The 16,717-nt window shown below is 36.0% G+C and overlaps 2 protein-coding genes across 2 annotated transcripts in view; one reads left to right on the forward strand and one right to left on the reverse strand.

Annotated features, from left to right (window-relative positions):
- LOC117342488 (myosin-VIIa-like) overlaps positions 1-13,160 on the reverse strand; it is a 76,219-nt gene extending 63,059 nt beyond the window's left edge. Inside the window, 1 exon segment of the mRNA XM_033904663.1 lies at positions 12,918-13,160. The gene's annotated coding sequence lies outside the window, so the exon portion shown is untranslated.
- The window catches only part of LOC117342489, a 42,151-nt gene that overhangs the window by 8,118 nt on the left and 17,316 nt on the right, over positions 1-16,717 (forward strand). Inside the window, exon 2 of the mRNA XM_033904664.1 lies at positions 14,550-14,627. Coding sequence (XP_033760555.1) covers positions 14,589-14,627 — 39 coding nt within the window. The 5' untranslated portion in view covers positions 14,550-14,588. The remainder of the gene's footprint in view (positions 1-14,549; positions 14,628-16,717) is intronic.

The following is a 16,717-nucleotide window of genomic DNA, read 5'->3' on the forward strand; positions in this document are numbered from 1 at the left end:
AACAATACATTTTGGTTTTTGTCAAAACTCACACTTAAATCTACAGCAGTGATTCATATAACAATGTCATTAAGTTCCCCCTATAATAATATACCGGTGATACTCCTCTAGTATAATGTAGTAAAGTCATGGTTACAAATTTGTCTGAGACCCCATGCCAGGAGTTAATACAGTAGATTTATAACCCAGAAAGTTATCAATGTTACATCAAGTCACACTATAGTATCCTCCTGCCAGAGTCATGTAGGTGGTAAACCTGTAGCTAACTTTAGCTGTATACCCTGGCCCCTAATAGCTCATGTATTAGTAAACCAGTAGCTAACTTTAGCTGTATACCCTGGCCCCTAATAGCTCATGTATTAGTAAACCTGTAGCTAACTTTAGCTGTATACCCTGGCCCCTAATAGCTCATGTATTAGTAAACCTGTAGCTAACTTTAGCTGTATACCCTGGCCCTTAATAGCTCATGTATTAGTAAACCTGTAGCTAACTTTAGCTGTATACCCTGGCCCCTAATAGCTCATGTATCAAAAGTAATCTCAGAAAATTATTAAAGGGACATAACTGAGGAAAATTACAGTAATGAAAAATAAATAGCAAACTGTTCATGTTTCAAGTTTCAAACTTGTGAAATGTATCTAGCCCAATATATATTCTGTAATTACCATAAACTTGTGTGTATATATATATATTTTTATCAAAAATTGACAATAAAAAAAATTGACTGCACACCATACACAGATACAAGCCTTACTTTTTAAGCTTGCTGGTCAGATACATGGATATCATTAATGTTATTCAAGATCGGTTATCTTTGTTTCCTTTAACAACAGGATTATGATTCAATACTTGAATAAATAAAGTATTTAGTAAGTAAATATCAAATGCACAATATATAAAATAAATAGCTATTTTGATATATTTCAATTCCTTGAAATTGTGTATCTATAATTTATCAAGCCACACCTGTTTCGCACACACATCATATCACTTGCTATATTTAGGTACTCAGGAATCTGCAATACGCTTATCACGACACAATTATCATCAAATGAAACTTAAAATGATATTTAAATAAATAACCTTATAAATCTAGAACTTTGCCCAAATTGGAGAGGTCTAACTTTCAACTTGTTTATTTACGGACTATATTTAACTAATAATTTACTATAGCTCTAAACTAACTACATATTTGGCCTTATGTCAAATTACTGAATGTTTTATTAATGTAATGCAAAGTATCATTATGCAGTCTGCATTAACATAAGATTAGCACCTTGAATAAATCTATTCTACAATTTTACCTATACCTGCATGATATTCAGATTTCCTTATAAATAGAATTCTTCTTTTGAACTATCAGATTTATTAGTTTTTATGATTCATAATGATGTATTACTCAACATACTGCAAACATATATATTTTAGTGATTATCTTATTTTAGAGATTTTCACACTGGAAGAATTTTGCTATTTGATTGTGCTAATGGTATAGTTTATCTACATATGGCAAGCATTGTCAGTATACTAATTATTCACCATTGCTCTTATACATGTGGACAGACAAAATGGGACACCAGACTGGATAGACAGTACTGGACATGACACTGGACAGACAGAATGGGACACGAAACTCAACAGGACAGACAGAATGGGACACAACACAGGACAGACAGAATGGGACATGAAACTGGACAGACAGAATGGGACACAACACAGGACAGACAGAATGGGACACAACACAGGACAGACAGGATGGGATATGAAACTGGAGAGACAGAATCAGGGACACCAGACTGGATAGACAGGACTGGACAGGACACTGGACAGGACACTGGACAAGACACTGGACAGACAGGACTGGACAGGACACTGGACAGGACAGGACACTGGACAGGACACTGGACAGACAGGACTGGACACGACACTGGACAGACAGGACTGGACACAACACTGGACAGACAGTACAGGACACTGGACAGACAGTACAGGACACTGGACAGACAGTACAGGACACTGGACAGACAGTACAGGACACTGGACAGACAGGGCGGACATGAGACTAGACATACAGGATGGAGAGGACGGACATGACACTGGACAGAGAGACAGGTCATGATACTGGACAGACAGGACAGACACGACACTGGACAGACAGGACAAACAGGACACTAGACAGACAGGACAGAACACAACACTGGACAGACAGGACGGGACATGACATTAATGGACAGACATGATGGGACATAGACATTGGTCAGACACAATGGGACATGTCTACTGGACAGAGAGGACAGGATATGACCCTGGACAGGATGGGTCACAATACCAGATCATAGATGAGAATTTACAACGTATACAATCATACACTGTATATATATGGTGGTAGTATGTAGATATCTTTTAATACTCCTCAGAATAACTAACACATAGAGGGTATACCATAAAACATCTTCACACACTGTAAACTGATGTTATCTCCAAGTGTTTACTATAAAACACGATATGTCACATGATAATCCCAAATATGGAGATATGGCAAGTAGATAATATACTGGTATATCTACCAGGTATATGTACAGATCTAGAGCGTCTCAAGTAAAACTTAAGAAATATACTACAAGACTTTAATTATTTTATAATGTAACTGGACACTGTATACACTCCTGTTAAACTCCGTCATAATACTGTAAGACATTAAGTGTGATCCAATAATTATATAACGTTTCATGATAAATGAATTACATTTCGCAATTGCCTCCGTGGTGAATAACGTACCGTTGTAGTTTCCCAGTCTTGCAAGGTAATGAACTTAAGGGTACATTTTTTGCTTGTTGTCTTACAAATGAAATGAGTTATGTGATAAATAGAATCTTTGACTCCTGCATATCGAATTTAAAAAAACTTGTTGAAAGAATTAACAATTGATTGTAAAGGTTCATATCATACCAGATTTAATAGATTTGACAGTTTAGTAAGTTCAACATACATGTATATATAGCATGTACACAAAAAAAACCAATCTTATCAATTTAATAAATCCCAGGCCAAGACTGAGAGGTATTCAAGGGATCTCAAAGAAGGAAGAGACCAGAACATACATGCCGTTGGCAGGTGATCCAATATTTTTCACATTCAATCATGGCGCCAAACCCTGGTCATCTTGGTGAAAATCAAGTGCATTTATATATATATAAATGTATCCCCAACCAAACACTCTATACTGTCAATAGAGATTTAAAACAAGTTCAGCATGACTTTAAATGCATTTATAAGTCTCGCCATCTGAGCCATTGTTAAAAATCAAAACTGATAGTGATATCTGATGGTTTAGTCATTGTTTGTTTGTTTCCTGGTTTCCAATATCATTTTGATGCAGGCCTCCTTGTAGTAGCTGGTGACTACCTCACTTGACAACATACAAGAGTCTCCGTTGCATGCCATCCTGAACAGTAAGACTAATGTGTCTCGCCAAAGACATAACCATGACAGCACATGCACAGACCAGCCTGTTCATCAGCTTCCCGAGAAACACAAACCGACATGGGTAGGGAATTTGGAATAATTGACACACCTCGGATCTTCACTTGATTTAACTTTAAATGATTTATTCTTCACCAGCTTTAAATCAATGATATCAAATTGATGTTTATCTACTCCACTTTTAACAAATTAAAAGGAATATTTATAAATGATCATAATATTAACAACTAAGTAATTGTTTAAGAAAACTTCATTATAATGACACATCCTGTTTATCCTCAAATCTTGTAAAGTCTGACACCACTTCGTGAAAATGGGGTATTTATAGTGAGAATGTCCCATATTGTCTTATCTGACCTGATGATTCAGTCCATCAGAAAGTTGTGAATTAGAAAATGTCCTAAGTGTCCACAGGCCTTGACTGATCTCTAGGAGTGGGCTATATTTGAATTACCTGTGAATAAACGTTTCACCCAATCCAAAATTATCCGCATTTCTCTGTAACTACCATCAGGCTTCAATAAATAGATTGAATTAATCAATACTTTAAGTGAAGTAAGACAAGCCAACTCTAAGTGTACATGTGACTGTAGGTGCTTCATATATATATATTTATATATAGTCACTATCTATACATACAGTTACACTGATCTGATCACCCAAGGCATATAGACCAGAAGACTTTTAAAGTCATTATAAAATTCCGCCTTCTTTATGTCTAATTATAATAATTCATGGAATTCAAGAATTTACCAATCCCGATAATTATATAATAAGATCATACTGTTGTTTAAAAGAGCCACCTCCACTTCCGGAACCTCTAAATGGTTTTAGCCTTAAGAAGGGTAGGGAATGGGCACGGAACCTCTAAATGGTTTTAGCCTTAAGAAGGGTAGAGAAAGGGCATGACAGCTAAAATATAAGGCAATTACATGAGCATCAGCTTTAATTTTTAATATAGTAAGCTAAAAATGGTTCACAAATAAGCCCTCCACAAACTTCATACTTCAATTTTTCACTAGAGGTCAGGGGCTTATTTGAGGATGAATACAGTACTAAACTTTCACACAAAGGGAGGGAATAATTATATGAGGATAAATACAGAACAAAACATTTACACTAAGGGAGCTGCTTATGTGAGGATGAATATGGTACTAAACTTTTACACTAAAGGGGAGGGATTATGCGACAATGAATACGGTACTAAACTTTACACTAAAGGGGAGGCTTATATAATTATGTGACAATGAATACGGCCATACAGTACTTAACTTTTACACTAAAGGAGGGGGCTTATTTCAGAATAAATATGATACTAAACGTTTCCACCTTAGTTTACAAACTTAGAAATTATTCCATAGAAAAAGCATTAAAGAATTTTTAGGAAAGTTTCTGAACAAAGGTTTTTCCTTTTAAAACACTGAATAACGGTTTCCTATGGAAAATATTAAGTTAAAGAATTTCCTTTTGTTAAGGAACATTGATGAAACTTGAGGGCCAGATGCAACAGTCCACAGATCTAGATAATTCACCAGAGCTGGAATGTTGTACATCGTAGTTAAAATTACGTGCTAAATACATGGACGAGAAACAGAGAGTTTATGTCACATCAGGAAAAAAATTCAAAAGAAATGAATTTTTTCCTTTTTTATCAGTAAGAAATAAAGTGCATTTATCTTGTGTACTACTTCAAACATCTCTGGTGTTGCTTTGGGCAATGTTGACTGTACCTGTCTGATCAATATGTTTTACACGGAGCCCAGACACTGATGACATCACTAGACAGCCTTATTTACGACCAGATAATGTATTTCTTTGCTCAGTTGTCTTGGTATCTTTATCCAGCTGTACCTCACTGAAACTATCAGTAGAATTTTCAAATATATTCTCATTACTATAATACTGAAAGTTTTTACAGTAATAAATCTTCAATAAAAAAACTTTTTACAGGTAATATTGTTTATTAGTGGCCTGCAAGTTATTGCTCCAAACATATCGTAAGAACATTAAAGCTAGTTAAACAATCATACATCCATTGGTCAAACAATGCCATCAGAGGTCGGGACAGTCCTGTTAAAGAGGGCCATCAGGCAGTCATGTAAAACAAGGAGATCAATGTCCAGTTGAGTGATTATAGTGATGAATGTGCAGGTCAGGGTTTGTACATCACCTATTGACCTCAGATGACCTCTGCATTGACACATAGGCTTACATAACACCCCTAGGATATATTGTATGATCCCTTCTCCCCTATATGAGACCCAGTGTAACAGCCCCTTTTACACTAGGGGAGGGGGGGCTTATTCAAGGATAAATATGTTCCTTAACTTTTACACTAGGGTAGGGGGCTTATTTGAGGATAAATATATTCCTCAACTTTTACACTAAGGGGGGGGGCTTATTTGAGGATTAATATGTTCCTCAACTTTTACACTAAGGGAGGGGGCTTATTTGAGGATAAATATGTACCTTAACTTTTACATGAGGGTAGGGGGCTTATTTGAGGATAAATATGTTCCTTAAATTTTACACTAGGGTAGGGGGCCTATTTGAGGATGAATATGTTCCTTAACTTTTACACTAGGGTAGGGGGTTTATTTGAGGATAAATATGTACCTTAACTTTTACATGAGGGTAGGGGGCTTATTTGAGGATAAATATGTACCTTAACTTTTACATGAGGGTAGGGGGCTTATTTGAGGATTAATATGTTCCTCAACTTTTACACTAAGGGAGGGGGCTTATTTGAGGATAAATATGTTCCTTAACTTTTACACTAGGGGAGGGGGCTTATTTGAGGATGAATATGTACCTAACTTTTACACTAGGGGAGGGGGCTTATTTGAGGATGAATATGTACCTTAACTTTTACACTAGGGTAGGGGGCTTATTTGAGGATGAATATGTTCCTCAACTTTTACACTAAGGGAGGGGGCTTATTTGAGGATTAATATGTTCCTCAACTTTTACACTAAGGGAGGGGGCTTATTTGAGGATAAATATGTTCCTTAACTTTTACACTAGGGGAGGGGGCTTATTTGAGGATGAATATGTACCTTAACTTTTACACTAGGGTAGGGGGCTTATTTGAGGATGAATATGTTCCTCAACTTTTACACTAGGGGAGGGGGCTTATTTGAGGATGAATATGTACCTTAACTTTTACACTAGGGTAGGGGGCTTATTTGAGGATGAATATGTTCCTCAACTTTTACACTAAGGGAGGGGGCTTATTTGAGGATAAATATGTTCCTTAACTTTTACACAAGGGTATATTTAGGGGGCTTATTCAAGGATACATACAGTAATATAACACTATTATATATGTCCCATCTACTGGAGCTGCTAAATAACAATATCATCAGACAGCTTATAATGTATTGTGACGAGTAGTTTTTTTCAGACAACTTGAGATTGTTTTATCAATACACATTTACTTGTACACACCTGGATTGACAGGTATACATCCCATAATACTCTGACCTCTGTGTAATATGTTGGACGATAGGATCAAATGCTGATCAGCCAAGTGTAGCCTTCCACGGGTCATTTGGCCGATACCTATTGAGTCCACTGTCACTTTCTACAGGTGTATGACACAGGTAGATAACAATAAAGTGACTAAGTATACATTCCTCAGGTATGTTACCTATTGTATCAACACATCTGTCCCTAATTTCCACAAATCATGGAATTTCCAATTGACTGTTCATTCAAAAATAAACAGAAATGCTTTAGTTTGCAAAATGAATACTCAACTTCGGTAAAAACAAACAAAATAAACTTCAGTGGAATATGTAATATCTATATATAGTATCTAACTGATAGGCCACACCCTGTTTTGTGTCTGTCTCCACCAAACTCCTACCATTAATACCCTTCAGGCCCACAGATACCATCCACTACTGTCTGTACAACATGCTAGATCCTAAAGATTTCAGTAACATTACAGCTAGACACAATTTGGTCCCTGACACCCTTTTTAACTTATTAACATACAGTGACTCGTCCTTAACAGGTCAACGATTGATTTAAATGAGAATATAAGTAGTTTGTTTAAATTACCTAGGAACATACATTTAAAATATTTAAAGTAAGGGTGTGGCTTACGCAAAGTGATTATTGCAAAACAATCTTAACATAATGACAGGATATAGAAAACAACTTCATATACTCACCACTTCCTGGTATTAAACTGCCAAACAAAGCTCCTTATGCTGAATTCTAAGATAATCAGTGAGCACATACAGTGTGCAGTAGGTATACATGTATATATTTTCTATGTACAGCAAATATTTGCGATACAGCTAAGTTATATACGACTACTGTGTGGCAAAAGTCCTTCAATTTTGATGGTAGAATTTTTCTTAAAAAGAAAGAAAAAAAACAGTTTGACACTTACTGGGTAAATTACGTTTTTTCTTATCAAAATGACATTTTAGCAGTAATTATTTCCATTGTGTATATTTGCGAGGTAATAGTTAATTGTAAATTTCAAAACCGTGAGATTTAGCATTATATGATGCTCCCCAAATATAAAAAAAAATTGGCACCAAAATTTTGCAAGTATCAAATGTTTTGTTACAACCTAATGCACCTATACTAGACAGCCCCTAGCTATCTCTACAATATTGATATCATAAATGAAATTGAACTTTATGATTTTTGTTTCGGATATGTCTGACTCTCAGTTTCAAACTAGGGGGGAGATAACCTAGTGTTACAATTTAGCTTAACAAAACACTTATATTAGGGGGTGCTGGCCAGTCCTCACCTATATCTGCAGTTACTACGGTAGGTTAATTACACTTAACTTAAAAAAAAAATTCAACAGAAGCATGGCTAAAATCAAAATGAATATGTATACATTTTATAAATGCATAAAAGTTTTTTTTTAATTTGTTATCAAATAACAAAAAGATCATACTTACAATACCAACAAGTAACCCGGAAGTCAGTATAAAACTTACCTATACAAAGACTGTTATCTACAGAGGCCCACCCTACTAAACTGTGCTGATATCAAGGATCAAAAGATAAACCAGATAAACCAGCAAATCTAAACTAACGACAGAACAACTTGACCAAACCCTTTAGGTTATATAAAACAAATCAATCTAACAATTCTAAATATCCTTTTGTAAAATGGATATAATTTAGGATGTTACATAATATGTACAGCTATTATAATCTCGATGAGGGTACTAATACTATCATACAGGACCAGTTGTACAGCATTTTTCAAACAGGAAATTTATCTTAATTGAGAGTAGAAAACCTACTTCAAAATTGCATCAGACAAAACATAAAATATTTTCAAAATTCAATGGTTCTATATTTGATATCCTTTTTCTCTTTGGCTCATTTGAGTCGTGATTGACATTCAAAAGGTGAAGAGAATATGTATTTTGAAGATGCACTATAATATAAATTAAGCCCCTCCTACCTGTAAGTCCACGGTGTGTTTGTGAGGCAGCAGGAGTTACACACAAGTCAGATTGATTTTTGCTGCTTCCGTAACAAGCTACCCAAGATAAATTATTCAAACTTGATACTCGTTAAGTTTATTGGCCAGTACGAGGAGATATAACTACAGGTGTCTTCACAGGTAAAAAAAACACAGAAACAATACAAGTGTATATTTTCTTAGTTCTTTAGTTTCTTAAATGTTGTGGGGGTGGGGGGTGGGGGGTGGGACTAGGTGAGGGCGGAATAGGTAACAATTATTTATTCATTTTATGTTGTATGTGTACAAACAGCAAACATAAGCACTTTAGAGTCATTTTTATAAAAGGGAAAAAGATGAAGAGAGGCTAGGAAGGGAGAAAAAGGCTTAAGGAAGGGGAGGGGGCTGTTAAGGGGAGGGAGACTAAGACGAGGAGGGGAGGGGGGTAGGAAGGGGAGAGGAGGGGGGCTAAGAAGGGGAGGGGAGGAGGCTGAGAATGGGAGGGGAGGGGGACTTAGAAGGGGAGGGGGCTAGGAAGGTTGGAAGAGAACCATGTCTCTATTTAGATTCTTTCTATGTTACCTTACATGTTGAACATAAATGAAACATTTCCCTTTGATTATATCTCCCCTCTTTAGGGGGGGTTAAAGTTCAGATGATACAGTCAGATTCTTCACTGTCAGGTAAATAAAGGTAGGTATTATATACATGTGGTACTGCAGAATAGTATGACTAATCACTTTTCGAAAAAAATATCTTTTAATTATATTCAAATAATTTCAGTAAAACATAAGTTAAAGCATCCTAGTTTGTAAAAGTCTTAAATTGGAAATTCAGACACTTAAGATTCAAATATCAAGAAATAGAAAATAAAAACAAAGCAGAAAAATAATGATTTGGGAAAAAGAAAAAAATTACTACATATTTCTTGGAATTTTAAAGTTAAATTATAATGCATTATGTGCAGTGATGCATTCTACAAAATCAATTTACATACGAGTTTGTTTAACTGTACAATATCCAGGGTCTTAGTCACAAGTTCATTCTAAGCTGGGAAACCAGAAATACATGTATGTTGTAAACATTTTCTAGTGACAATCTCTCAGGAATTTAATATACTTTCCAGTAACAGTTCATGTGTAAAAATTAAGGTTTTGTAATAAAAGGGTGTATGCACAATCAAGTTGTAAACATTGTTAAATGCCTGAGGAATGCAAGATACAAGATATACCTAAACCTACCTAACTATGGTCAGTAATAAATTAGTCTACCTAGCTATGGTCAGTAATACATAAGTCTACCTTGCTATGGTCAGTAATACATAAGTCTACCTAGCTATGGTCAGTAATACATAAGTCTACCTAGCTATGGTCAGTAATACATAGTCTACCTAGCTATGGTCAGTAATACATAAGTCTACCTAGCTATGGTCACTGGTCAGTAATACATAAGTTTACCTAGCTATGGTCAGTATTACATAAGTCTACCTAGCTATGGTCAGTAATACATAAGTCTACCTAGCTATGGTCAGTAATACATAAGTCTACCTATCTATGGTCACTGGTCAGTAATACATAAGTCTACCTAGCTATGGTCAGTAATACATAAGTCTACCTAGCTATGGTCACTGGTCAGTAATACATAAGTCTACCTAGCTACGGTCAGTAATACATAAGTCTGCCTAGCTATGGTCAGTATTACATTAAGTCTACCTAGCTATGGTCAGTATTACATTAAGTCTACCTAGCTATGGTCAGTATTACATTAAGTCTACCTAGCTATGGTCAGTAATACATACGTCTACCTAGCTATGGTCAGTAATACATAGTCTACCTAGCTATGGTCACTGGTCAGTAATACTAACGTCTAACCTAGCTATGGTCAAGTAATAACATAGTCTACCTAGCTATGGTCAGCTGAGTCAGTACTACTAAGTTCTACCTAGCTATGGTTCAGTAATACATAGTCTACCTAGCTATGGTCAGTAATACATAGTCTACCTAGCTATGGTCATGATCATAAGTAAACTATGGTCAGTATAATAAGTCTACCTAGCTATATGATCAGTAATACATGAAGTCTACCTAGCTATGGTCAGTAATACATAAGTCTACCCAGCTATGGTCAGTATACATAAGTCTACCTAGCTATGGTCAGTAATAACATAAGTCTACCTAGCTATGGTCAGTAAATACATAGTCTACCTAGCTATGGTAAGTAAATACATACGTCTACCTAGCTATGGTCAGTACTACTAAGGTCTACCTAGCTATGGTTAGTAATACATAAGAGGTCTATACCTAGCTATGGTCAGTAATATACATAGTCCTACCTAGCTATGGTCACTGGTCAGTAATACATAAGTCTACCTAGCTATGGTCAGTAATACATAGTCTACCTAGCTATGGTCAGTAATACATAAGTCTACCTAGCTATGGTCAGTAATACATAAGTCTACCTAGCTATGGTCAGTAATACATAAGTCTACCTAGCTATGGTCAGTAATACATAAGTCTACCTAGCTATGGTCATGATCAGTAATACAAAAAAATTACATAAGTCTACCTAGCTACCACAGAATGACTGGATCAAGTTTCTCATTGTGAAATGCTGACAGTTGGACATGCCGATACTTATCAATCTGTCAATTTTGTGTTGTTACCTTGATTTTGACAGAGTTGTGTTAACAAGATCAGCTGTTAGTATAATGATTCACCCCAACAGCAATGGCAAGGCGTTAACAAGTTATACCAGTTGGCAATGTATTCATTTTATACGGCAGGAATATACCATACACATAATGACATTATACTGGAGGGTATATACATAATACTGTCAGGTACATTATTATATACTTATTATACTGTCATGGAATTGTCAAATCAACTCATGATGTGTATGCTCTCTACACCTCACTACATGTACAAGTTATTATTACAGAGCCCCCCTGCAGGATCTGGGGTGTTTTTATTCTCCAACTGTCTTCTGTTTTAGATATATTGGGGAATCCAGAAATAGGCCTGGTGTGTTCCAGTGCAAGTTGATTGTACACTTGTAGGTCAAAAGTGGGTCTTCCTGCAGAATTGGGAGTATTATTGTCATATATACAAATATATCAGAATACTACATCATACAGATCATGAGGACAGACATACCATATATCATACCTACCAGTTATAATTATATATAATCTGTAAGTTAATATCTGTACCATTGTTTGTTGATGGTACACAATACCTCATGACAGAAATCATATCATGAATCTATATTTTATATATATATATATCTGACACCAAAGAGGTAAGTCCCCCCCCCCCCCCCCCCCCAAAAAAAAAAAATAAAAAACTTTTCCCATTGATATCCTTAACCTAATAACAACACCCCAAAAACTCCATTGATTCTCACAGTTATCTCCTCAATCCTTCTCTTAAACCCTCACAAAACACAAGCCCCCCCCCCCCCCCCCCCCCCCTTTCCTTTCACCTGTCAAATAACATGTATAAGCTTTTTATCTTTTAACCTCAACCAAAGAAACTTTTCTACTTTCAAAATGTACAACTGTAGATAGTCTATAGTGTCATATGTATGGATACCTTTACCTGTTAATGACAGGTGCGCGTGAGGCTGAGTCCACACCAGTCTATGTGGTATATCCCGTCTATTGGGTAATCCACCCGTACCAGAACACACGGGTACATATGTGTGCATGTGATATTACACACTTCCTGCCCTTCATATGGCTACCAGAACTTTGTGTACTCATTTTACGTCCAAAACCATCAATAATATACTGTCACGAGTCCAAAATATACTATAGAAAAGCAGTCTAGTTTATTTCTGGATATTGTTGTAAAAAATATGTACATGTACACAAGTCATGGCGGCCAAACTTGTCAATCAAGTTATTGAATGGCGAGTTCACGAACCGCCAAGGTCGCCACGAGATGTTTCTCACACCTGAGATGAGTAATTACTGGTATATACGTACCTTATTAAATATATCTGTTGAACTTTGTAAGCAAGTTATCCCGGTAGGTCCTCCATGTTTTTCAGCGGTGTATATTTCCCTGTGTACCGGTCACACCCTGCGAAACCTGTCGGATCTCTCACTCGGTCTGTGACGTCACCGCTTTTTGTTTTCCTCACCTGTACGTATATTTCATGTAATACACGGTCGACATGTACACACGACCGATCGGTTTCTACATAGCATATGACTTGTTGATAAAATGATAAAAATACGCGCTAGGATTGCTTCAAATTAAAGTTTACCTGTGCTAATATACCTGCCTACTTTAGGTGACGTCACTTAATATTAAAACCGGAAGTGTTTTCCGTAAAGATATAAGTATGTGTGAACAGCACTTGTCAAAGAATAGAGAAAGAAAAATCTCCATTTAACATATAAAGTCATGTTCGTCCCAGCTTTTACCCTGAGTCTAATGACTAATTAGAAAATGTGCCTGGTCTATTTTTAACTGGATAAATCGACCCCACAATGTAGACCTCTCCAGATTTTACAACTAGTTATTTATCAATCCCTGTTTTTGTATCTAAAGACCATCAATGTACTAAATCAATATAGGTTTTCAGAGTAAAATGACCTTTATCCCACAGTACAGCTACCTACAGCGGTGACTCTATTTATATGATATCCATAATTCAAGGTTACGCAGTACGCTTTTAATTTCGAAGATACATAAAATAGAACATGGTTAGATTGTAGTCTGTATTTAATAAAAAAAAAAAAAAAACACTCTTTCACGAGTAATCTAACACGTTCTACACATAAGTGCTCTCTGTACAGTACATCTAGATAGAAAATGGTACTAATTACTATATGTTTGCACTCAAATTAGCTACATTTCAAAATTATAATAAATCCAATCTGATGCAAATTGATTCGCTCGACATCTGATATTTTTGGATTATTTTAGTCCAGGCATCCAACGTTCTGACAGAATCTAACCACATTACGTACCTACTTTGGCGCTCGACCCTCGTAAGGATGTGTTAGTATTTTCCAGATGAAGTTTTGATTGATCAACAAAAGCAATTTTTTTAATTGTTTACGTTACAAACAGGCTGCATACATTTGCTTTAGGCCTATACAGTATTATGTTTTCTGAAAGTGTTGTTTAAGTCAGGGTAGATTTTTTTATCAAGCGTTTGAATGTCTCATTTTTGTAATTAATCACTTGGAACATAGACTTATGTAAGTCTGAACTTGAACAGAGAAGTGATCATTATTGTTTTCGGAGTGTCCGATTAAAGTACATGTATGAAATGTTTAACACTAAGGACAGTTAGGAATTCGTGTCGAAGTGCATCATTTAGAACGAGTAAATTTTTTTATCTACTTTTATTTAATTAAAAAATTCTGAGGAAAATAATTTGACTCGAAATAGTTACTTATATCCCCTTCCAGCAGAATACATTTTAAAATCTACCCAATAACTAGGCTGCATCTGCTGCACTTCAAATCATCATTAGTTAAAAACTTTGGGTGTGGATTTTTACCATCCACTATGAATTCCGAATGGCCTTACCTATATTTTTATGTAAACTCTCGAAAGTATCGAATGTAGCGGAAGTAATAAACATTTGTTTATATTTTTAGGCATTATGATTGACCCTGTTGCCTAAATCGCCATAAAACATGACTGTTGGGTGGGAAACGTTGGATGTCGGTGAACAGGTAAAGTCTTTAAGGATTTCGGCAACGATTTTCCCATATGAAATTATCTTTGATGTATCTAAGAGAAAATTTACCTGTGTGACTGTGAGGGACGGAGACGGAATCAGACGGAACCCTAGGCCAGGCCTGCCAGAGGAAACTCGGGCGCTAACGGAACACATGTATTACCTGTTACATTCTGTCATCAACTTGATCAAGTTTTAGAGTTTGTTGGTGTATTGTAATACCGTGTATTTCATAAGGAAACTCATTTTTTTTCTCATTAGTCAAGTCAAGGAGAATTGGTTATTTTTAGAAATATTTCTACTTGGACTCATTTCTTCATCATATCCATGTCTATGTCTATATGCCGTATGGTACTGGCCAACTTCAACAATTTGAAGAAAATATGACAGAGAGGAGTGAAAAGGAAGAAGATTTTCTACGTATTTTAAGATAAAAATTGGATAAAATATTTGGCTCTATTCTGTGTTCTAAAGTGACGGTAGATGGCCGATTTAAATGAGTCTGTGGTGGGACAGGAGACAATGTCTGATGGTAGTTAATTGTTCCACTCTTGTGTAGTTTTTGGAAAAAATGATGTTTTTGTATTCGGGGTTTTTGAATGGTGTATTTGAAAGGCTGATGACTATGTCTGGAATACCTAGTAAGAGGAATTAGCCTATCGGATTTCATTATGGCGACTTTGTTGTTGAAGATATTATACACCATGGTCTGACGAGCATCTCTTCGTCTGTCTGCTAGGGGGCACAATTTCAGGTAGACCAGCATTTCAGACACGTTGATTGCACGATGTAGCGTGCAGCCCTATGTTGGACCATTTCTATTTGGTCTATGTTGAATTGGGTGTGTGGGTCCCATATACTGTGCAGGCATACTCTAATGATGGTAGTGATTTGTATGCCTGTAGTTTGACTGATGTTGAGCCAATTTTGAGATTTCGCCTCAGAAAACCAAGAGTGGAATTTGCTTTTGAGCAGATGGTATTGATATGGGAATCTAATTTTTGGTCAGATTTGATGGCAATGCCTAAATACTCTGCTCGATCAACTTGCTCTAATTATGTGCCCATGTACATATGTAGTTGTAGAAGTATGTGGGGTTATTGGTTTTAATCGCAGATAACACATTGCAATTACTTGAATGGAAGGCCAACTTTTGCTCCCAAAGTGAAAGTTTGTCAAGATCTTTCTGAAGCAATCTGCGTCACTGTTTGAACTATTGACTATATATACACCCACGCATGCTGTCACTTTTTCGATGTTTGGTAATGTATTCCTCCATAGATGTACCTGTATACGGATCCGATTTGATAATTTCCTCTTATTACAGCATATATTTCAGTTGATGGTCAGATTAAAATCAATTTTATTCTAACTGTGGATTATGTCAAAGTTGATATAGATATATGCACAGGTACTTGACACGTTCGTATGGTCCAGTATGAAAAAGAAATAACCAAAGGGTCCAATCCCTACACCACTTTATTGACAAGTGATCTAGCGACCGGTCCCAGTGGTTTTGTTGTTTTTTCATCTCTTTTGACTGATCCACCACCTCTTTATTGACCGAATTAAACTTGATGACAGGAATGGTTCCTACATGAAAAGGCCTTTAATTTCAGCACTTTTCTGGAAAAGTCTTTCAACCAATTTAATGTGTTTAATGATTGTACGATTACAACATTGTTATTGTGACAGCACACAAGACTTTGCTATGTAACTAGAAAAAATTAAAACATTGAAGAGCCCCTGAAAAATCTTGGAAAATCTTTAAATTTAATGACCGAGGGACAGAGAAAACTCTTTGAATTTGATGACTCAAAACCTGTATGAACCACAAATATCAAATAACATGGAAACCATATTTCTGTCGTTAAGCACACCAGACAAAATGCTGTTATTTCTTTTCTCTGTCCAAAAGCTTCCCTGGGGAAATAATCAGCTAGTCAAGTCTTTCATTAGGATTCTTTTGCATCTACTCACTAATGTAAAGAAATGTTGGATGACAGACTGTATACCCGTATATTAACACTGTGTAGTCACATTGACCTGTTTAACTGTTTGCAAAATATCATGCTGGATGATGAA

The sequence above is a fragment of the Pecten maximus genome, chromosome 14 (assembly GCF_902652985.1).
Source record: "Pecten maximus chromosome 14, xPecMax1.1, whole genome shotgun sequence".
NCBI lineage: Eukaryota > Metazoa > Mollusca > Bivalvia > Pectinida > Pectinidae > Pecten > Pecten maximus.